This window comes from Bubalus bubalis, chromosome 6 (assembly GCF_019923935.1).
Source record: "Bubalus bubalis isolate 160015118507 breed Murrah chromosome 6, NDDB_SH_1, whole genome shotgun sequence".
Lineage (NCBI taxonomy): Eukaryota > Metazoa > Chordata > Mammalia > Artiodactyla > Bovidae > Bubalus > Bubalus bubalis.
In genome coordinates, this window is record NC_059162.1 from 5,987,145 (window position 1) to 6,012,664 (window position 25,520).

The following is a 25,520-nucleotide window of genomic DNA, read 5'->3' on the forward strand; positions in this document are numbered from 1 at the left end:
ACATCTAATCAAACATAAAATGACTACAACTATGATGGAATAGAAATCATTAGGGAAATAAATAAAAAAATGTTGACATCTTTATTTCTTAAAGCTTATAGGAAAAATAAGGTGAATTAGTTGCTAGCTTATATAAACACCATTTTTTAAAATTGGCACAATCAGCAGGTACCGATCAATTTAATTTCATGGTTCTATATAGGAATATGCATTTATTCATATTAAAAGAAAGCTGAATAAACTTGGTAGAAAGATATTACTCAGGAGAAATTATTAAAATGAAGTATAGCTAAATAAAGATACATAATCTGTAAATATCTGAACCAACCATTTAGATACACTCAGAGGAACAACTTTATCCTGAGGACAACTATATTCTCAAGGAGGAACCAAATCTGGCAGGTAGACCCACATGAATAAATGAATGAAATATTAAAGCCCAGTTCCACTGCACGTCCATAGAAGCAAACGAACATCTGAAGTTCCAAGCCAATCCTCACAGGATGTTAACAGCAATAGATCAGAGCCCTCACAAAAGCTATGTATTTCAATTTCCAATTAACTCTGTATCCAAGTGGAATTTTATATTAACTTGCATAATAAGTAAGTCTTACTGTGATGGCTTGGCTGAAGTCAAATACTTTTAAACTCAAACTCTAGTTCTACAGTGTCTAACGTGACAACTACTAGGAACATGTGATTATTTAAGTTTACATTTAAACAGTTGCATGCTCCTCAGCTGCACTAGCCACCCTTCAAATGCACTGTAGCTACAATACCTAATGGCTACCATACTCAGTAGTACAGAACATTCCCAGCAGTAACTTCTATGGGACAGGGTTGGTCTAGGTAATTACCTCGCTTTCCAAATCAGAGGTAACAGGATTATATAATATCTCTGGAGTTTTACGGCCAGTATAGCCATTTATCCACCGAGTATGTATTAACTCAACAAGCAACATATCGTGGAGTGCCTCCGACAACAGCACTGTAGGTGGTGCAACAGGACAACGGGGCAGCAGCCATGCTTCTCTACCCTATGAAACATACAACCCACGCTCGTTTGGATACTCAGCCCTTGAAATATAGCTAGTATAAACCAGGAACTAAATTTTAAATTTTATTTCATTTAAATTAATTTAAATGTAAGTGTAAACAGCCACATGTTGCTAGTAGCTATGGACAGCACAGATCAGAATAGACTAATAATGCTATAGTATGTGAGGAGAGAAATCAACGATATCTGAAAGGAGCCACAGAAAGTTATACGGAGAATATATTTTTCATTACACCTTAAAACAATGAAAACGATTAGCTTAGATACAAAACTTTAATAATCCGAGAAGGTAGGGATCATGGCTTCTTTGTTCATACTTCTTCTCTGAATCAAATATAAAGGCTACTACCTAGTAGATCCCTTTCATGGATCATAGCTTTGTCACAGCAAAGAAGCTTAAGTAACTCAAAGACGTTATGAGGCATGCTGTGCAGGACCAACCAAGATGGATGGGTCATAGTGAAGAGTTCTGACAAAATGTAGTCCAATGGAGAAGGAAATAGCAGTCCACTCCAGTATTCTTGCCTGGAGAACACCACGCACAATATGAAAAGGTAAAAAGATACTATGCCAGAAGATGAGTGACCCAGGTTGCAAGGCGCCCAACATGCTACCAAGCAGGAGCGGAGAACAATTACTCATAGCACCAGAATTAGGCAGCTGGGCCAAAGCAGAAACAGTGCTCCCTTATGGATGTGTCTGGTAGTGAAAGTAAAGTCCAAGGCTGTATACTGTCATCCTGCTTATTTAACTTACACGCAGACAACATCAGGTGAAACACTGAGCTGGATGAATCATAAGCTGGAATAAAGACTGCCAGAGGAGAGGGTGAGATGAATGGAAAGAGCAACATGGAAACTTAACATTACCATATGTAAAAGTAGCCAAGGGGAATTTGCTGTATGGCTCAGGAAACTCGAACAGGGGCTCTGTACCAACCTAGAGGGGTGGGATGGGGAGGGAGATGGGAGGGAGCTTCAAAAGGGAGGGAATATATGTATACCTATGGCGGATTCATGTTGAGGTTTGACAGAAAACTGCAAACTTCTGTAAAGCAATTATTCTTCAATAAAAAAAAAATACTGTCGGGAGAAATATCAACAACCTCAGACATGCAGATGATACTACTCTATAAAGAACAATGCTGCACAGGAACCTGGAATGTCAGGTTCATGAATCAAAGTAAATTGGATGTGGTCAAGTAGGAGATGGCAAGAGTGAACATCAACATCTTAGGAATCAGTGAACTAAAAGTGGACAGGAATAGGCAAATTTAATTCAGATGATCATTATATCTACTACTTGGGCAAGAATTCCTTAGCAAAATGGAGTAGTAGCCTTCTTAGTTAACAAAAGAGTCCTAAATGGAGTACTTGGGTACAATCTCAAAAATGACAGAACAATCCTGGTTTGTTCCCAAGGCAAATCATTCAATATCACAGTAACCCAAGTCTATGCTCCAACCACTAATGCAGAAAAAGCTAAAGTTGACTGGTTCCATGAGACCTACAACAATTTCTAGAACTAAAAAAGACATCCCTTTTCAATATAGGGGATTATATTGGAAGTAGGCAACAGCACCCCACTCCAGTACTTTTGCGTAGAAAATCCCATGGACGGAGGAGCCTGGTAGGCTGCAGTCCATGGGGTTGCTACAGTCAGACACGACTGAGCGACTTCACTTTCACTTTTCACTTTCATGCACTGGAGAAAGAAATGGCAACCCACTCCAGGGTTCTTGTCTGGAGCATCCCAGGGATGGGGAAGCCTGGTGGGCTACCATCTATGGGGTCGCACAAAGTTGGACACGACTGAAGTGACTTAGCAGCAGTAGTAGCAGGAAGTCAAGAGATATCCAGAATAACAGGCAAGTTTGGCCTTGAGTACAAAATGAAGCAGGGCAAAGGCTAACAGAGTTTTACCAAAAGAAGGCACTGCTCATAGCAAATACCCTCTTCCAACAACACAAGAGACGACGCTACACATAGACATCACCAGATAGATGGTCAATACCAAAATCAGACTGATTATGTTATTTGCAGCCAAAGATGGAGAAGCTCTATACAGTCAGTAAAAAACCAAACAAAGAAACCCGGAGCTGGCTATGGCTCATTACTGCAAAATTCAGGCTTAAATTGGAGAAAAGTAGGTAAAACCACTAGGCCATTCAGGTATGACCTAAATCAAATCCCTACGATACAGTGGAGGTGAGGAAAGATGCAAGGGATTAAGTCTGGTAGACAGAGTGTCTGAAGAACTATGGACAGAAGTTCGTAACAATGTACAGGAGGCAGTGACCAAAGCCAACTCAAAGAAAAAGAAATGCAAGAAGGAAAAACGGTTGTCTGATGAAGCTCTAAAAATAGCTGAGGAAAGAAGAGAAGAGAAGGGAGAAAGGGAAAAATATACCCAACTGAATACAGAGTTCCAGAGAATAGCAAGAAGAGATAAGAAGGCCTTCTTAAAGAAGCAATGCAAAGAAACATAGGAAAATGATAGAATGGGAAAGACTAGGGAGCTCTTCAGGAACATTTCATGGAAAGATGAGCACAATAAAGGACAGAAATGGTAGGACGCAACAGAAAAAATTAAGAACAGTTGGCAAGAATACACAGAAAACAGAAGGATAATACAAGAAAGATCGTAATGACCCAGGTAACCACAATGGTGCGGTCACTCACCTAGAGCTGGACATCCTACAGTGTGAACTCAAGTGGGCCTTAGGAAGCATTCCTACGAACAAAGCTAGTGGAGATGACAAAATTCCAGCTGAGCAATTTAAACATCCTAAAAATGATGCTGTTAAAATGCTGTACTCAGTATGTCAGCAAATTTGGAAAACTTGGCAATGGTCACAAGACTGGAAAAAGTCAGTTTTCATTACAACTCCAAAGAAGGGCAATGCCGAAGAATGTTCAAACTATTGTACAATTGCGCTTATTTCACATGCTGGCAAGGTTATGCTCAAAATCCTTCAAGTGAGGAGTCTGCAGTATGTGAACAGAGAACTTCCAGATGTACAAACTAGGTTTAGAAAAGGCAGAACATCAGAGATCAAATTGTGACATCTGTTGGATCAGGGAGAAAGTAACAGAGTTTTTCAGAAAAAATACCTACTTCGGCTTCATTTGACTTTGTGGATCACAACAAACTGTTGATAAGTCTTAGAAATGGGAATACAAGATCTCCTTACCTGCCTCCTGAGAAATCTTTCTGCAGGTCAAGAAGCAATAGTTAAAACCAGACACGAAACAACTGACTGGTTCAAAATTACTCAAGTTAAGGTTGTATATTGTCATCTTGCTTACTTAACTTATATGCAGATAACATCATGAAAAATGCTGAACTGAATGAATCACAAGCTGGAATAAAGACTGCCGGGAGAATATCAACAACCTCAGACATGCAGATGATACCACTCTAATGGCAGAAAGTGAAGAGGAACTAAAGAGCCTCTTGACAAGGCAGGAGAATAAAAAAGCTGTCTTGAAAATCAACATCAAAAAAACTAAGATCATGGCATCCGGTCCCATCACTTTATGGCAAATAGAAGGGGAAAGATGGAAGCAGCAACAAATTTTATTTTCTTGGGCTTCAAAATCACTACAAATGGTGAATGCAGCCATGAAATTAAGACACTTGCTCCTTGGAAGAAAGCTATGACAAACTAGACAGCATATTACAAAGATCTGCCTAGTCAAAGCTATGGTTTTTCCCGTGGTCATGTACGGATGTGAGAGGTGGAGTATAAGGAAGGCTAAGTGTTGAAGAACTGATGCATTCAAATTGTGGTGATGGAGAAGACTCTTGAGAGTCCACTGGACTGCAAGGAGATCAAACCAGTCAATTCTAAAGAAAATCAACCCCAAAAATTCATTGGAACGACTGAAGCTGCAGCTCCAACACTTTGGCCACGTGATGCAAAGAGCTGACTCATTGGAAAGGACCCTGATCCTGGGAAAGAGTCAAGGCAAAAGAAGAAGCCAGCAGAAGAAGATAAGATAGTTAGATAGCATCTCCAACTCAGTGGATATGAATTTGAGGAAACTCCAGGAGATATAGGGCTTCCCTGGTCGCTCAGATGGTAAAGAATCCGCCTGCAATGCAGGAGACCCAGGTTTGATCCCTGGGTCAGGAAGATCCCCCGGAGAAGGGAATGACTACCTACTCCAGTACTCGTCTAGAGAATTTCATGGACAGAGGAGCCTGGTGAGCTATAGTCCATAGGGCCGCAAAGAGTCAGACACGATTTAGTGACTGAACAAGAACAATCTTGTAGGTATTTAGACCGTTTGCTGGATGGTTGACTAAATGTAGGAATAACTACAGGAAAACAGGGAATTTGGGTTTTAAACAAGAAAGTGTAGCAATAAGAGTCATATTTTAATAGGAAAAATTCACTATACTTAGGATTCAGGGCAGATTTGATGCAGGAGAATCTTAAGGAATAAATTTAGCAAGTTTTTGCTGCAATTCATGAATATTAGAAAATTACATGATAGAAATATGATTAGAAAACAGTTGTTATGAATAGTTATCAATGAGTTTTTACAAGTCATGACATTAACTTGGTGACTGTTTGGATATCAGGATTACCTAAAGAAAATCCAAAACTGCAACTCTTTGTGATATTTTGAAAATGATGATGCCACTGAAGAATATGAGGAAGCTAAATGAAAAAGAGAGGGAGAGGGAAGGGGAAGGAGACAGAGGCAGAGGGGGAAGGAGAAAGTGAGGGTGAGGAAGAAGAAAGACACTGAAAGATGTTAAATTTCATAAATGTTATTTTGTAATGATAAGCTTATCCACTGAAAATATCCATCAGGCAGCTAAAATAAGGAGTAGAGTTGAGGTGGATAGAATAGGAAAAATAAATTTTTAAAAGCTTTATAAATAAAGATGACAATTGAAGTTAGAAGTGATGAAATGTCTATGGAAAGGAATATTTAATGAAAAAGAAGGATCATTAGGATCCAACAAAATTACGAAAAGAGAAATTGGCAATTTTAACACATCCTTCTTTCATTTTCATGAAAGATGACTATAAAGTAAGCTAAATGGGTATTTTTTGACAAAATGTGTCTCAATGTCATCATAGGACTTAGACACTCTCCCAAGCTATTTTGCAACAAATGGATATGACAATGTCATCTGGGTAAAGTAAAGTTGGAACAACTTACCAAGTTGAACAACTAACTGCATCGAAAGTTTTGCTGCTGCTAAAAATCCAACTTGATATTATGCTCCATTTAACAACAGTATAGTGCTCAGCAGCTGGTGACACCATTACTTGGAAGACTACATTCAGTACTGAACTCTACATATTAAGCAGGATAAAAAAGCAGGAAACAGAGTAGAGGACAGCAAACAGAATGGAAATTAAACTATATAAAGAATGGCTGGGAAACGAGCACTAAGTAACCTGATGAGAAGGCTGAAAAAACCCACGATCTTTATCCTCAAATATCTTAAGCACAATTTTATTAAGTAGAAGAGGGTACAGATTTGTTCCAGAGAGATGATCTCGGTCCACTAGAGTACAGAAATATCAATAACCTCAGATATGCAGATGACACCACCCTTATGGCAGAAAGTGAAGAGGAACTCAAAACCCTCTTGATGAAAGTGAAAGAGGAGAGTGAAAAAGTTGGCTTAAAGCTCAACATTCAGAAAACGAAGATCATGGCATCTGGTCCCATCACTTCATGGGAAATAGATGGGGAAACAGTGTCAGACTTAATTTTTTGGGGCTCCAAAATCACTGCAGATGGTGACTGCAGCCATGAAATTAAAAGATGCTTACTCCTTGGAAGAAAAGTTATGATCAACCTAGATAGCATATTCAAAAGCAGAGACATTACTTTGCCAACAAAGGTCCGTCTAGTCAAGGCTATGGCTTTTCCAGTGGTCATGTACAGATGTGAGAGTTGGACTGTGAAGAAAGCTGAGCACCGAAGAATTGATGCTTTTGAACTGTGGTGTTGAAGAAGACTCTTGAGAGTCCCTTGCAAGGAGATCCAACCAGTCCATTCTGAAGGAGATCAGCCCTGGGATTTCTTTGGAAGGAATGATGCTAAAGCTGAAACTCCAGTACTGTGGCCACCTCATGTGAACAGTTGACTCATTGGAAAGGACTCTGTTGCTGGGAGGGATTGGGGGCAGGAGGAGAAGGAGACGACAGAGGATGAGATGGCTGGATGGCATCACTGACTCGTGGACGTGAGTCTGAGTGAACTCGGGGAGTTGGTGATGGACAGGGAGGTCTGGCGAGCTGCGATTCATGGGGTTGCAAAGAGTCGGACACAACTGAGTGACTGAACTGAACTGAACTGAGAGTACAGAAATGAAAAATTTTAAACTCAAAACAAGAAGTAATAGTTTAATAACTAAGCTGTCCTAGTAGAACAGCTTGCCTGGTGAAGAGCTTTATAATACTGAAACAATGAAGCAGAATACATCAATGGTTCTCAAGAGTTATGCTAAAAAAATTTAGGTTCATGGGCCCCACTGCTGATGGTTCTAATTCAATATATTTGGATGAGGGGCTGCTCATCTTTAATTCTTTTGAATTCTTTATTGTATTCTAATACACTGCTAGTTTTAAGAAACAGCATGCTACAAATATTTATGGAAAGCATACTACAATATAAGGCACCATTCTGGCATGGTTTGGCATGACATACTAAGGTAAAAATTTGATCACTATTGTTAAGAAATTTAAAATATTATTGGTGAGACACATATGTACAAAACTAAAAGGAATTTAAAGCAGGCACAGGCACCTGTTATGACTACAGACAAAAGGTACTTACATTAGTAACTGGTTCATTAATTATATCTGACCAGGTGATAATAAATCTGCTCATACGATTTGGTTAAGAAGTAGGATTAAATAGGTTTTTCTAACCCTCATTCCAGAGATAAACTGAGGGCCAAAGGCTTGGCAAATATCCAGTTGAAGGAAAGTAGTTGGAATGTAAAAGAAAAGTAATTGGAGTGTAAAAAGAAAGAAAAAAATCAGGGCAGACGATGGAAGATAGAGGATGAGTTGGCTGGATGGCATCATGGGAGAGGAAACTCAACTATATTCTTTTTCTTTCTTTCTTTCTTTCCTTCCTTTTAAAGCAGCCCTGAGATACTTCTGTATATATACACTTATATGTGCTACTGCTGCTAAGTTGCTTCAGTCATGTCCGACTCTGTGACCCCATAGACAGCAGCCCACCAGGCTCCCCTGTCCCTGGGATTCTCCAGGTAAGAACACTGGAGTGGGTTGCCATTTCCTTCTCCAGTGCATGAAAGTGAAAACTGAAAGTGAAGTTGCTCAGTCGCGTCCGACTCCTAGCGACCCCATGGACTGCAGCCTACCAGGCTTCTCCGTCCATGGGATTTCCCAGGCAAGAGCACTGGAGTGGGGTGCCATTGCCTTCTCCAACTTATATGTGCACATGCTAACAATCTAATGTTTTGGAGGATAAAGATTCCTGAGAACAGGTGAGGGGATTGTTTACTGTGATTCTTTCTTTTAAGAATCCTTGCAAATTAAATGTGAATGGTGAAAGGTAATGACAGCATGTTTAAATATCTTTCAGGTTTCAGAGGTTGTAGGATATCAATGTAGGCAAGATGAAGCAAAATGAAAAAAAAAAAAAAAGAGGCCAAGGGATTTTACATGATAAAGGGCTATTTTTAGTGACTCCTGGTAGAGCAGTTTGGGACCATCTTGAGAATACGAGACAAACTTTAAAGGCTAAAGAGAGAATGATAATGTGATAAACAGTAGGAATAGACAACTTCTTTGGGTCTCTGGTAGTCAAGGAAAAACAGAAGCAGGGAACATGTGTGGCGCTGTACTGATATTCTGGAAAATAAAAATGTAGAAGACGCCTGTCCACATTAAACTTGAGACTGTCTATGAAACAATAAAATAAATATACTTGAAACAGGCAAAGTAACTTGGTAATTGTGATAAAATTATCATTAAAAAATCTCAAAATACAGGAACAGATCTAAGCTACTTTGTTTCAGGTAACAACTCAAATACATCTAAACTGATCCTAAGAAATACTTTTGAGATTCTTTTACCAGAAAAAAGATACAAACATTTTTTGGAAGACTTGACTTTAAATCACCATCTAAGTTAATTTATCAAAAAAATTCAGAAACTTTATGGAGCACCTACTCTTGCTGCAAAGCACGATTCTAGGTGCTGACAGGGAAAAAAGGTGAGTAAGGAAAAAGTGTGAGGAGACATACATGCAAACTATCCCAGGGTAATGGAAAAGATACTACAAATGGAAAGAAAAGCAACAGGCCTGAGGGGTCAATTTTTACTCTGAAGAACTGACAAAATCTTCAAAATGAGGGTGACATAATTTACATTTTAAACTCATGCGATTATCTGAAATTATTTCTTATGAACATATACTCACCTGAGACTTCAGTTTCTCTCTTTCAGCAGCATCTTTTAGTTGTTGAATTCCAAATTTAATTTTTTGGATTTCTTGATTAATTGTGGTTACTCGCTCATAGACAGCACCTCTTTTTTCTTGAACTTTATTACAGTCTCTAAAGGAAAAGAGATGGGTGAAATTATAATTCCACTTAAGCATTTAAACAGTCAAACATTAAATCTAATTTTGATTCCAAAGAGAGTATTTGTATCAATATTTGGCTGACACACCTACATCTCAAGATTTAAAAGCATGCAGATGAGAATCACAAGGTGCTGCTATAATCAGGAAGAGTAAGCTCTTCCACACAAAGCTGTTATTTAAAAATGAGATTTTTAAGTCACCTCTCCCAGCTGCACTCACTCATGACTGTTGGTGGGAGTGTGAATTAATACAACTTTCCTGCAAGGCAGGTGACAAATGAAAACCAGGTTCTGCCCTTTTTCTTCATCTGCATGAGGAAGAGGAAAGGAAATCTTCAGACCATCCTAATATACCTTTTACAAACTGAAATAGTGTCATCTCATAGACATATCTGGGGCATTTATTCTAAAAACACATTTTTAGAACTGATGGGAAGAAGATTCTACCAATGAAACATCCAAACATACTAGCCAACAACCATGGTGACGAAATTCTTGCAAAGTACTTGGTACTTAAATTAAAAAGTAAGACTTTTTCTCAAAATGTGCTATAATGCTCTAGACTAGCTGAACAATAACATGAACTAGTTGATTTATTCTAATACAACTCTGGATCGCTGGCTCTGAAGTGTACTGAAATAAGCAATAGCACTAGAACCCTTCTAACGAATTATGCAAAGGATTTAGAATTGTGATTATCAGGAAAATAAATTAAAAAAACTAATACCTAAACATCTCTATACATTTAGATGTAGTAGCATTATGAGTCATAACTAACTGCTTTAGTCACCCAAACATGGAATACCTTTTTGAAATTAGAGGAGGTTTGGAATCTTAAGGAAAATAAAATGAATTAGGCTTTTCTAATTACTTTCTAATACATTAAATTGAAAATAAGTTCATACTCAATCACTGTGCGTTTGTACTGCTTGACATCCTCATGCTTCTTATTTATTCTGAACTGTGCTGTGGCAAGTTTTTCCTTCTTTGCAATCATCAGTCTTTTAAAGGAATTTTCTTCAGTCTTCAATTTCTTCAATTCTGACTCATCACTCTCAATTTGGTCCTCCAAGTTCAGGCTCTATATTTTATGAGATATATTTAAAGTCAATACAACAAATTAGAATTTACAAATAAAGGACTGTCTTCGAGGATGAAATTGAAAATACAATTTCAAAATGTGATAAAACTAGAGAAGTGTGTTTATCACGTCATTTTATCAGCAAAGGCCAGAACAGAGGAACATATGAAGATCAGCCAACAGGCTAGGTTTCAGGGGGCGAGGGTCTGAATTAAAGGAGCAGGAAGAAAGAGGAAAGGGTAGACCCCAAAAACAATTCAAAGCAGTAGATCTCAATCTCTTTTTTTCTGACTCTTGATGTGAGAAAAGGGAAGTATGCAATTGGGAAAGAATATCCCAGACAATCTCACTTTCTAGCCCCTTCTTCCCTCAAAAGAGAAATCGTTCATCAAAATCTATGTTAGTGATCCTGGGGACAGTTTGGATTGGGATGATGAAGTGAAAAGGATTTTCAAGTTTCTAGCCTGAGAAACTTTAAAAATGTTGGCATTAGTGGTCCATCATCGCTCAGGGCAGGGTCTGTATCATGAACCTTAAAATCTCTTTATATATCCTAGCTACAGTGTTAGGCAGTAAGTTGGGACTTTATGCTTACTGACTAGAAGATCATTTCCAACTGTCAGAATGAGTTTAAAATTCCATGACTTTTCCCCAAAATATACATGGCAATACGCTATGTTAATTAATTTATTATTCACTTCATCTGAAGGTAACAATGGGTCTATTACTGCTATGTTTAAAAAGAATAGTGTTTTATTTCTGAGCATACATTGCCACATCTATTATACTGTAGGATGATCCTGCTTTTCAGTAAGAAAATAGCAACAGAAAGTAAAAGCAAACCCGAGGGACTATAGTAAACTATTATATAATAAAAAGACATAAAAATTCCACACAATACAAACCTCCTTTAAGATAGTGGTTAATTTTTCTCTATTATCTGCAAGGTCCTGTATTTTCTTTTGATATAACTGTACTTCCAGCTGACATGAAGGCAGGCAGTCAACAGAGTCTCGATAGATTTCATATTTTTCCATTACTTCTTGCTTTGAAAGAAAAAAGAAAAAAACACAGAAACCAGTTTGACACTCTCCTTTATGAAACTGCAGTAATGTCAATTTGTTTGCTCTTAATTTCTGTACTTAATACTGAAAGCTTAAGAGCAAAGAACAATTAGGTTTCTAGGTCAGTAACAAAGCACTATTACTGACATGTGTCTAAGCACATATAATTAGGCTTCCTAATCGTTAAATATCCTTGAACAAAGAAAACATACCATAATTTTACTAAACCACTCATTGAAGTACCTTCCAAAGGTTATTCGTAATGATTTTAAAAGAGTTCATTTCTGCTAATACTCAAATTACTCCCAACTACTCCTGGGCAATTATATTACCAATTACAATCTTCCGATTCATTTGTATAACTATTACTACAAGTAATTATTTCAAAAAGATTAATTCTTCTTCCAAAATTAGGAAATGAGCACATGTTTACCACAAGCACTGCAATAATACCAAGGCTTCTTTCCGAGTCTACCGCTTCTTCCCACTTTATTAACCAGTTGGATTTTGTCTTCAGTGAAATGCTTAATCATAGCACTGCTCATTTTTCCATTAAGCTGTCTTTTTCCTACTAATTTGTAAATACTCTTTTGTGTCTTTGCATATCATGGATATAATCCCTTTACCTATCATATGCGTTATATATATGTTTCACAGGTCTACTTTTTTCTGCAGCTTTTGGATTTTCAATCTTAGTTTTAAAATTCTATCCAAGATAATATTAATGTTCACCTAAAACTGTTAAATTTTCAATCCAATTAGAATTTATCTTTGTAAATGGTACAAGGTACAGACCCAACTTGCTTTTCTTCTAGATGAACATCCAATTGAACCAAAATTGCTTATTAAATAAATAGACCTCAAATACTCAGATCTATTTCTGGGCTCTCACTACTGTTCTATTAATCTTTGTCTATTCTCATGTGATAATTCTCAATTATCAGAAATGACTTAAATAACAAATTCAGAAATAAACCAGAAACTTTTTTTCAATTAATAGTTTTAAAACCTTTCCTCATAAAGGATGCTAAATTGTCTACCCACTTCTCTCCCCTCCTAAATCTACCTCCCACTGTAGCTCATAATCTTTTTTAAACATAAATCATACCATGTTCCAACATCCCCGACTCATAAATTAGCCAATGGTGCACTCCTGCTCTTATGAAAATCCAGCATCCTGAAAAACCTGCCAGTGGCCTATTTGTCCATCATCATCTCATACCATTCTCCTTCTTATACATCATACTTTCTTCCTTGAATATAACTTCCTCTCTACTACTACCTCATACAACTGGCACCTGCTGTTCCCTTTGCCTTGAATGCTCTTCAGAGTATAAATTTACTAAGATAACCTCTGTTCATCCTTCAGATGTAAGCATGAATTTCTACTTCCTTCCCATCTTTACCTCTAACTTTCACAATACTAAACTAGAGTACTCTCATTATGCTTCTTTTGAAGCACCCTATGCTATTTTTTATTTATTTGTTTCTCTTTTTGGTGCTTAAAAAAAAACAACAACACTGTTTTTAGAGCAGTTTTAGGTACACTGCAAAATTAAGCAGAAGGTACAGAATTCCCATATACTTCTTTCCTCCATACATGCATATCCTATACTTTTTCATAGTATATATTACAACTTAAAATTATATAACTGATTATAAAATTAACACCATTCTCCCTTAAGATATAGTGACTAAGTCTTATGAGGACAAATCACTTCTGTTTTTGATCACCCAGGGCAAAAAAAATTTGTTGCATAATTAAAAAAAATGTCTTGAAATTATACTTCTTTTCTTATATCCACTTTAGAGAAGAGCTAAAACTTAGAGACAAGGACAAAAAGTCTAAGAGGGAGAGATATATAGATAATTTGGAAATTAGAAAATTAACACATGATTAAATAAGATTTGTTTAAAAATAAAAGAGGGACAGAAAAGCATTAAAATAAAAAGAAAACTCACTCTGGAATTTTTAAGCTTCTGGACTGTATCTTTCATTTTTTCTTTATAATTCTTAACTTTCTCTGGAGAATCCACAATTTTTGTTTTCAAATTCTCTTGTATTTCTTTCAAAGAAACCACTGACAATTTTAGTTCATTCTGTTGAAAAAATGTTTAAATATATTAGATATTATAATAAAACTAGTGATTTGCCACTGTAATAATGGAAAAGAAAAAAGAAAATGGCTCTATTTTTGTTGTAGTCAGAACAACATATTAAATTCTGACCTTATCACATTCCTGCTTGATGGCTCACATCTGTCTACAGGCCAGAGATCAGGCTCCCTTGTACAACATCACGTAGCTCTCACCCTCCGGTCCAGTGTCATCTTCCACCAGCTTCCTACTATACCCTACAATCTGGTAATTCCAGTCTGCCTTATGTCTGGACAATTACAAGCGATCTCTCTCTGATCTCAGAATACTGCCATCCGATTCCTGTACTGCAAATGAATTTCCATTAACCTTTGAAAATCCTATTCCTACCTACTCTGTATTCTTTCTATAAACAGTATCATCATGTATGTGATAATTATAATTATGTATTTAATATGTGTTTCTGAATTAACTGAGCAACCTGGGGTTGTGAACAGTTATTTTTGCTCTTCCACAACCAAGAAAGTAATAGCACTGAGAAGGTACTCAGTATATGGTTACTGAACTAAAACAAATTTCCTTCTGAATTTCAGACTATCTGGGGAACTGAATGAAGGGTCTCTGAGAACTCTCTTACATAACACAAATTCAATCCTATGAAAACAGAGCAAAATAGCAACAAGTAAGTATATGCATCTATACATGTGCATGTAATAGCACAGAAAAAGGACTGGTAAGGCTGGCTGAGAGAACAGGGTCTTTCATGTGTGTGTGTGTCTCTCTCTCTCTATATATATATATATTTACAACAGGAATGTATTACTGTATCACTTGTATAATTTGTCTAAATTATTAACTAAAAAAATTTTTAAAAGTTCTCACTTTTTCATCAACTAACTCAGAAGCCAAAACTGAATGTCTGAAACAATATATTTGTTATTTTATTATTAGAATTTAGCATACCATGTTATCTACTCTTTTAATACCCTATGAAATTAAAGATCATTTTCCTTACATTAGCACTGACTCTTTATCACTTTTAGTCCCTTCACAAAAATTCCAAAATTTGCTATTATATATAACTACAAAGTGATTTTAGTATAGATTTAAATGGGACAGAGAAATGAATAAAATTGAACCATAGTCAATACTACTCTGATAAAAACATCTGGCAATAAAAAGAGTGATAGAAAAGTAAGGAATATATTATACTAAAGTAAGTTTCAGATAGTTATAAAATATAAATATCAAAATAATAGGGAAATCATAAAAGTACAATGAGAAAATATGGGATTAAAAAACTGAGGAATGAGATAGGCCTTTCTATACATAGAATTAAAACCAAATGTAAAAGGCTATGTCTATCAATTTTACTACATAAAAACATGAACCTTCTAATAAGAAAACATGATGAATTTGAAAGACAAATAGAGTTAAAACCCGTAACTCATGGAGGTTTAAAAAAAAGTGAAATTAAAAAGGAACATAAACAGGTAATTCACAAAGTAAGAAATAATAACAAACCTCTGAATAAGGTGGTCTAAATCACTGAAAATCAAAAAATTCAAAATGAAGATGAGACATTTATTCCTCTATAAGAATGACACAGATTAAAAAGAAAAAAAAAAACATAAAAATATCCAATTTTGACAACAATGCAGAGAAAGGAATACTCTCATATTCTATACTGATTATCTTTTTAGAAGTCAGTTTGGCAACATGGGCTAAATTTAAGTGTAATTCTCTTTAGCCCCAAAACCCTGCATTTAGGAATCTACTAAGATAAAAAGCAGCCTGGTGGGCAAATATACATGTACATATATAGGTGTGTAGCACACATATGCCATTGTTCAATAGCAAAAAAGTTAGAAGCAATGTGAATGTCTATCAATAGGACACAGGATCGACATTAAGGTGCAGTTATCAAAATAATGGGGATCTACATAGATATGATAACTATTTATACTATAAAGTGAAAAAAGGCAGGTTTGAGTCACATAGGGTATAATATCATTTATGTAAAATTACACATATATATGTATATTTGCTTAGAGAAATGTAATCTGTGAATGTATCTGATTGTGTGGTGAATTTGCAGGTGATTTTTACTTTTGTCATGCATTTCTGTGTTTCTGTATTTTTTAAAACAATAGTCATCTATTCTATTGGAAAAAGTTAAATTAGCTTCACTTAAAGGGAAGAAAGAGAGAAACATTTAATAATAATGCACAGTTAAAATACTCCTACACACAAGATTCAAACCTTAAATGCTAGTTAAATGAAAAGACGCTTACCAAACGCTTGGTTTTCTCTGAAATATCTGATTTCTTTTGTGAATTTCCCTCTTGCAGCACTATCTAGGGAAAAAAGCAAACAACTATTTTACAATGATTGAAACAGATTTAAATTTAGTCAATGCTTTTTCACAAAATAGAAGTCAGAAAGTAGAGGAATTAAACAGATTAGACCAGATATTCTCAAACTTTCTCTGTTCATTATGACCCTAAGGCCATAATAAACCTGTAACAGATCGTTTATTGGGTCCTTAAATTCAAATAACTGAGTATTTATGTCCTAACAATTTAGTAGCCCCTTGAAAAAGTAATACATGCGAATTGGAAGAAAAATACTATTTTTATTTTATTCTTAAACAGCTACAACTACTTCCAAATTGGATGGGTATGGTATACTGTAAAACTGAGTACTGTACACATCTTAGAACCATGGGTCACAGGCAATTCTCATTTCCTATTGTATGATAATATTCACACAGCACTTGCCTTTTATTATGGCAAAAGCCAAAAACCCAGGTTCAAAAGATATGAAAGGACGGTAACACGAGTTCATGTTGAAACTGTGAACTGCCTTGAGCTAGATATTCAAGCAGTGTATGACAGATGCTGAATGTTGTTTTCCTTTAAAATTTAAAATATCCTGAAGCACCCTTGAGGGCTTGCTGTAGCACCCAGGGTGCCTCGGTGCACAATTTACAAACATCAGGATTAGATACAGAAAAAAATCTTAATTCTAGTCAACAAGATAGCATATACCCTTGACACCATCAATACTTAAAATTCTGTTGACCTGGACAACAGAAATATATATTCATTGTAAGGTGAACAGTATATCCTATTTGTTTAGTAACTGAAAGTAATGTGCTGTTGGCCCCTCCACATCACATATACAAAAAACTTTTGAAAAAGATTTAAGGTGTCTAACAATAGACAGTTTTTATTTAATTATTTTTTATATATGTAATATATATATAATATATATATTATTATTTATTTAATTGGAGGATAATTACTGTACAGTATTGTGATGGTTTCTGCCATACATCAGTCTGAATCGGCCATAGGTATACATGTGCCCCTCCATCCCAAACCTTCCTCTCATTTCCCTCTCCACCCCATCCCTCCAGGCTGGATACCCGGGCACCGGGTTTGGGTACCCTGCTTAGATACCGTTTTTTGACGAAACTCTTGATTCAGCGATTGCTGCAGCTCCTGAATATCATCTGAAAGCTGCTTGAACTCAGCCTGCTCTTCAACTGGAACAGAACTGAACAGAGCAAAATAAGTTAAAATAAGATGTATCAAGTTCTTAACCTAGAAAGTCCAAAAAAGGTCTCTGCTCTTCAACAACTTAAATGAAAAAAACCTATCTGCTTTCATGTTTCTGAATTCTCATCCTTCCACATGACAATAATTTAAAATCCATGACCTGGACTCTACTATCCAGCAAAAATAAAAATCAGATGAGCTCTTTAAATTTCTGCCACCAATCTATATATGGACTCATCTGCATACACATCTACCCTAACTCCACTCCTAATTTTAGTGCTGATTCCATCTTTCTGTGGCTCTCACTTCCTCACATCTCTCTACTGTATCATGCATTTGTTTTGCTCCACAAATCCTTCCTAAGAGCACTGTCACATGTTCTAGTCTCTTCCATATGAATGCTCTCAACTTTAGGTTTTGATATGTGGTATAGAATTGTTACTTTAATTTTCATTTCCTTGACTGCTATTGAGTTTAATGATTTTTACATATTTTTAATTAGTATTTGCACTTAATACTCTGTAAATTCCTTGCCCACTTTTAAAATTATATTTTCCCATCAGTTTGTAGTTCTTTGTATTTTAGGAATACTACATGGGCATTAGAGATTGAAACACTTTGCTGCAAATGTTGCAAATTTCACTTCCAGTTTGCCATTTCTCTTTTGACTTGGTTTATCATAAATTTTGTGGTTGTTCAGTCATTAAGTCATGTCCAACTCTTTGGGAGCCTCTGGACTGTAGAAAGCCAGGCTCCTCTGTTCTCTCCTGTCTCTAGGAGTTTGCTCAAATTCACATCCATTGAGTCTGTGATGCTAACCATCTCATTCCCTACCATCCCCTTCTTTTGCTTCAATCTTTCCGAGCATCAGTCTTCCAATGAATTGACTCTTTGCATCATGTGACCAAAGTGTTGGAACTTCAGCTTCAGTCATTCCAATGAATATTTGGGGTTGATTTCCTTGACTCATTTGATCTCTTTGCAGTCCAAGGAACTCTCAAGAGTCTTCTCTAGAACCATAATTTGAAAGCATCAATTCTTTGGTGCTCAGCCCTCTTTATGGCCCAACTCTCACATTCATACATGACTACTGGAAAAACACAGCTTTGATTTTACAAACATTTCTCGGCAAAGTAATGTCTTTGCTTTTTAATACTCTGTCTAGTTTGTCATAGCTTTCCTTCTAAGGAACAAACATTTTTTAATTTCATGGCTGCAGTCACCATCCACAGTGATTTTGGAGCCCAAGAAAATAAAGTCTGTCATTGCTTCCACTTTTCCTCTTCTATTTGAAATCAAGTGATGGGGTCAGATGCCATAATGTTTTAAATGTTGAGTTTTAAGCCAGCTTTTTCACTCTCCTCTTTCACCCTTGTCAACAGGCTCTTTAGTTCTTTACTTTCTGCCATTATAGTCGTATTATCTGGATATCTGAGGTTGTTGATATTTGAACACTGTACAAATCTGCCGTCTTAAATTGTATTATTGGCCTCCTACTCCCAGTCTTTTCAGTTTACTGTTGTCTCTAACTTCCCTGGTGGCCCGGACGGTAAAGCGTCTGCCTACAATGCGGGAGACCCGGGTTCAATCCCTGGGTCGGGAAGATCCCCTGGAGAAGGAAATGGGCTATCTCTAAAGGCAATTTATGCTAGAGCAGGCTAAAAACAAAGTTTTTAACTGAAACAGAAAAACCCAAAACATCAACATATTAGAAGGGATTAAAAAATCCTTTTGTTCAAAATCAATATATATAAAGCCAAGAAATTATAACCCTTGAATGATTTCTTCTCCTATCTGACCTTTAAGTTAAAACAAAACAAACCAAACAATAAATCTCCGTTGAAGGAATAAAAATTTTAAAGAATTAACTGATCTGAAGGAAGAAAGAGAATCCTGTCAGTTACTGCTTACACATAAGATAAATACCACTAGATATAATTCAGGAGAGTTAGTTAATGGCTCTAAACATGTCTGGCTAATGCGCTAACAACAAGAAAAGAAATAAAAGAATACACTATGTGTATATTAAGAGTTAAAGGAAGCACACACTAGTTTTTCTTCTTCAAAAAAGGTCAACTTAATTAAACACTCTATTTAGTAAGGAAGATAAAAGAGATGAAGTAGACTGTAGATTGTAAAATACTCTTTACCTTCATTTTGCATTTTGAAATTGCATTTTATTTGTAAATTTCCTACTTACTCAAGTCTCTCCAATTTCATTAATGCCTCCTGGTGTGCAGTATTTAACTGCTGCATTTTGTCCACAGAAGATTTCTATTAAAGCAATTTTAACAATTTAATATTAACATTTTTCAACATAATCAGTGTGTTTAAAAAATATCTACCAGTACTTGCACACTCTACAACTTTTACCATGAGAATTAAGAAATTTAAGAAAGAATTAGGCACCTATGACATATGAGTTAGGAATTTCTTTACTTATTCAACATACAAATGTTGAGTTCTTGTTAACACAGGTAATCATGGTGCTAGGAACCAGGAATAACTCCCAAGAAGACTAACTTGTAGTCCCCGGACTTACATAGTTCAGTCTCTTTAACGAGTCAGAAAAATAAATATATACAACTTGTCATAGGACTGAATATAATGACGTTCAACCCAACTTGGGTAATGTCTGGGAAGAAGTATCACAGAGGGTTCCCAGAAATGATAGAACTCGGAGCCATATCTTAAAAAAAATGAGAAATTAGCCAAGCAAAATTGTGTGTTAGTATGTGTTGGCACACACATCTGCATGCTTTGGAGAGTATTTGATGTTTAGGTGGTATAGGCTGATCATGATTTGTATAAGGAAATATTTATCTATGTAGCTCACTTGTTTAAATACTAATTCTCTGGTGTTACCCAAGTGCTTTTCTAAAAGTATGGTATCCCAAACTGAGGGCAGATGGGAACAAATCACACAGATGACCCAAAATCTTTCCAAATTCTCTAAATTGTTGGTGAAAGGAGTTTAAAGTGATTTACTTGATTCTTATAATGCAATGCTGAGCAAACAGATGAACAGAACAAAACACCTAATTAGGCCATTATTTAGAAAGCAAATATAAACTTCAAATTTCTCAATTATTTAAAGAACATTACACTATCTATTAAACTCTAAAGAAAAAGAATTTGATTATCACTATTGTCTTCCCCTCCATTTCCTAATAAAGGAAAAGGAGTCCCTGGTACAAAATTTAAATAAAAAACCCAGCCTCTCCCTAATGTTACCAAATATAAAAGAAAATCTCATTCTGAGATAAGCTTACTAAATTTGAAATTTCATATAAATATAATATGTAAATTTGATTCTAATGGCCATAAAAAATTAGTTATCTGTATCAATCATTTCAAGACATACTATTGGTGTATAAATGATGTTACTGAACTGGTATATGATCCCCAAAATACATTTGAATCTTACATATTGCCAAAGAAATTCCATATATGTCTCACGGCATGCTTCTCGGAAGTGAATAAAGTTGATAATGCCACTTAAAAACCGAGTTGTCCGTTTTGCCTCTAAAAATAGAAAGCAAGCCTCCTTAAATAAATCTTTGAAACAAGAAAAGTGAAAATTTATTTTCTCCCACCATATATTCTGCTTATAGTATACAGAACAAAAATATTTGTATGCTAATTAACCAAAGTAAGAATATCTGCTCTAACTTAATGATCACAATTATCTAAATTAAAAGAAAAAACCCAAAAAACAAAAAGCATTTTTGGCCATGAGAGAACAGAGACCAGATATACTATCCCATCCTAAACAACCAGAAAAGCAGATTAAAAAGTATAAAATAACAAGCTGTAGACGCTGCTGCTAAGTCGCTTCAGTCGTGTCCGACTCTGTGCGACCCCATAGACGGCAGCCCACCAGGCTCCCCCGTCCCTGGGATTCTCCAGGCAAGAACACTGGAGTGGGTTGCCATTTCCTTCTCCAATGCATGAACGTGAAAACTGAAAGTGAAGTCGCTCAGTCGTGTCCAACTCTTCGCAACCCCATGGACTGCAGCCCACCAGGCTCCTCCGTCCATGGGATTTTCCAGGCAAGAGTACTGGAGTGGGGTGTCATTGCCTTCTCAGTGTAGACACTGAACTATAAGTAATATACAATAGCAATTTCCAAGAAAGGTAAATGAGTTGAACCCTACTAATGCACTAGTCTACCACTTGAGTGAATTTTTAGGCTATATCCTGGGGGAGATCACAAACAGAACTCTTGGGTATTGCTGAGACATGAAAACAGAATTAAGAGTTTGGAGAGAACAAAAATTAGGATTTTTAAAGTTTCAAGAGGCCAAGGAAGCTAGAATATATAAAAACTCTATCTTCTTGACTCAGTCTTCATGAATATGGTCTATAAATACATTCTGTTTCTTCAGGAAGGTTCAGAAAAGCAATAGTATTATAAGGACAGAAAGGAGAGACCCAAATCAAACTTTTACAGTTGAAAAATAAAATACCTGAGATGAAAAATACAATAGATAGGATTAAGGGCAGATTATATCTACAGATGAAGGATTAGTGAAACTGAAAACATAGCAATAAAATCTATCTAAAATGAAAGCCAGAGAGAAAAAAATGAATAGAGTATTTAGGAACTTAAGGACAATATCAAGCAGCATAATAAATGTGTAATTAGAGTCCTACAAAAAAGGAACAGTAGAAAAAACTTTTATAGAATAGCTAAATATTTTCCAAATTTGACAGAAACTATAAACATATCCAGGCTTCCCTGGTGGCTCAGATGGCAAAGAATCTGCCTGCAATGCAGGGGATGTGGGTTCAATCCGTGAGTCAGGAAGATTCCCTGCAGGAGGAAATAGCAAGCGACTCCACTATTCTTGCCAGGAGAATTCAATGGACAGAGGAGCCTGGAGGGCTACAGTCCATAACGTCACTAAGAGTTGGACACGACTGAGTGACTAACACACACACATAAACATATCCAAGGAACTATAAACATATCTAAGAAAGGGGGACAAAAATAAAATCTTCAAAGGCACATGATAATCAAATTGCTGCAAACTTGTGATAAAGAGAAAGTCTTATTAAAAACAGCCAGACATGAGGAGAATCAAGAGAGAATAACTCCAGGCTCAGTAAGCAGTTAGTCTGGATTATTAACTTTCATGAAGAAACAGCTGATCATACCTTGGACTCACATGACACAGGGAACTGGAGCTGAGGTCCCTAAAAGATGTGGGACTCTAGAAAGGCTACATCCTTAGTGAAATAGTAGATTAAGGGGCGAAAATGCAGGGAAATGACAAAGTTAGTAGTGTTTCTGCATTGTCTCTGTGAGGAAATAATCTCCTCTGAGAACTCTAAATCTTGGACCCACTGCAATAAGGATTTTTATTTTAAACTATATATTTGATCTAAGAACTATCAAAATTAGGCATTTAGATAAAAATTGGTCTTTGACCAATGATAATCCTGAAATAACTTCCAAAAAGAAGATATCTCAGAAGGGATGTGGCCTCAATTCCCAAAGCCAGAGTGTCACAGGACTACTCTGTTGAAGACAAAATTAAATTTATAATCACAAATGCATGTGTGTGTGTGTGTCAAGTACAAGGAAATGTAGAGGAATTGAAACTATCACACAAACATCTATAATAAGGTCATGGGATGCAGCTAAAGCAAAGCTAGAGGGAAATTTATAGCACTGAACATCTATGTTAGGAAAGAAGAAAGGTCTCAATTGATGGCCTCAGCTTCTATCTTTAAAAGGCTGGAGGAAAAAAGAAAGAAAAGAAAACCCAAAGTAAGCATGAAAAAAGAAGGAATAACAATGAGCACAAGAACCAATAAAACAAAACACAGAAATAAAATACCAAAAAATTAGTGAGACAAAAAAAGCTGGTTCTTTCAAAAGATCAGCAAAATTGATAAACCTCTAGCCAGATTGATCAGGGAAAAGTGAGTGAATGAAGAAACAAATTATTAATGTCAAAATGAGAGAGGGACATCACTGCTGACCCCAAAGACTGTTCAATGATATAGGAAAAATATGAGCAATGTTATGATAATAAATCTGCCCATTTAAAGTAAATACATAAACTCTCAGAAAAAGGTAACCTACAAAAGGTCATTTAGTAGCTCTGGAAATAACCAGCATAATACTTTATTTATTAAAAAATAAATTAATTAATAATTCACAGAGAAAACTCCAATCCCAGTTGGATTCACTGGTGAATTCTATCAAACATTTAAGAAAGAAAGAATACAAGTTTTACATAACTATTTCTGGAAATGAAAGAGGGAATCTCTATAAATTCATCCTGAAAGGCTAGCAAAATCTTGATATCCAAATTTGTCACTGCAGTGGCATTACAAAAAAAAATACAGACCAATAGCTCTCATGAACATGATCACAAAACACAACAAAACATTAGCAAATCAAATTCAGCAATATGTTAAAAAACACTATATCATAACCAAATGGGGTTCATCCTGAATACAGAGTTGACTTAACATTAAAAAATCAAACAATGTAATCCACTAGACTGAAGAAGAGAACTCACATGATTTTCTCATTAGACACAGAGAAGAAATTTAACAAAAGTGAACACCCACTCATGATACAAAATGCAAAGAGAAGTTACTTACCCTGATAAAGGCCATCTAAGAAAATCCTATAACTAACACACTTCCTGATAAAAGCCTAAATGCTTTCCCCTGAAGAATAGGAATAACACAATGATGCATACTCTCAACATTTTATTCAACATTATGCTAGAAGTCCTAGCCACTGCAGAAGGAAAGAATAATAAGTAAAATACATCTAGATTGGCAAGATGTAAAACTTTCTTTGTTCTCAAACAACTGGACTGCCAGTGTAGAAAACCCTAAGGAATCTATTCTAAAAATCTATTAGAAATAAGGTCAACATATAAAAATCAATTGTCTCTCTCCACTAGTAATGACCAATCCAAAATTTAAACTGAAAGAAATATACATCACTTACAGATAAATTTAACAAAATGTATATGACCTGTACTCTGAAAATAATAAAACATAGTCATGAAAAATTAAAGACAACCTAAATAAATGGAGGTAAATACACTTGGATTACAAGACCTAATATTATCAAGTTGTCTCAATTATCCACCAAATGAACTATACATTCAAAGTAATCTCAGTCAAAATTCTAGGAGATTATGGAGGGTAGAGGAGCATAAAAGTGACCGGCTAATTCTAAAATTTATATGAAAATACAAAAGTCCAGAATAACTAAAACAATTATGAAATAGAGAACAACGTTGGAGAACTTAAACACTGCCTGATTTCAATACTTATTATAAAGGCTAAAGTAATCAAGGTAGTATGGTTGGTGCAGAGACAGACATAGAGATCAATGGAGCGAAGAACAAAGCCAGAAATATATATATCAATTGACTTTTTTTTTTATTATTTAACTTTACAATATTGTATTGGTTTTACCATATTGACTTTTTAATGCAGAATCTTTAGCACGCTTTAGGTTCACAGAAAAGTTAAGCAGAAAGTAGAGTTTCCATGTATTCTATGTCCTGATATAGCCTACTCCACTATCAACATCCCCCATCTGAGTGGTACCTTTGTGACAAAAGATGAACCTACACTGACACGTCATTATTAGTCAAAGTTCATAGTTTACATCAGAATTCACTCTTGGAATGTACGTAGAAATCTGTACAGATTTTGACAAAGGTATAGGCCTTTTTATTTATTTATTTATTTTTACTTTACAATATTGTAGTGGTTTTGCCATACATTGACATGAATCCACCATGGGTGTACATGTGTTCCCCATCCTGAACCCTCCTCCCACCTTCCTCCCCATCCCATCCCTCAGGGTCATCCCAGTGTACCAGCCCTGAGCACCCTGTCTCATGCATCGAACCTGGACCGGCGATCTGTTTCACATATGATATTATAAATGTTTCAATGCCATTCTCCCATATCATCCCTCTCCCAGAGTCCAAAAGACTGTTCTATACATCTGTGTCTCTTTTGCTGTCTCGCATACAGGGTTATCGCTACCTTCTTTCTAAATTCCATATATATG

General features: G+C 35.9%; 1 protein-coding gene across 7 annotated transcripts in view; it reads right to left on the minus strand.

Moving 5' to 3' along the window:
* Positions 1–25,520, minus strand: part of NUF2 (NUF2 component of NDC80 kinetochore complex) — a 41,807-nt gene that overhangs the window by 1,493 nt on the left and 14,794 nt on the right. For all 7 annotated transcript variants that reach the window (XM_006052837.4, XM_006052836.4, XM_006052838.4 and 4 more), the window contains exons 6-13: positions 20,886–20,983; positions 19,659–19,732; positions 17,360–17,456; positions 16,190–16,252; positions 13,761–13,898; positions 11,640–11,780; positions 10,559–10,734; positions 9,490–9,625 (exon numbers count right to left, since the gene is read on the minus strand). In XM_006052837.4, the coding sequence (XP_006052899.1) occupies positions 9,490–9,625; positions 10,559–10,734; positions 11,640–11,780; positions 13,761–13,898; positions 16,190–16,252; positions 17,360–17,456; positions 19,659–19,732; positions 20,886–20,983 (923 nt within the window). The remainder of the gene's footprint in view (positions 1–9,489; positions 9,626–10,558; positions 10,735–11,639; positions 11,781–13,760; positions 13,899–16,189; positions 16,253–17,359; positions 17,457–19,658; positions 19,733–20,885; positions 20,984–25,520) is intronic.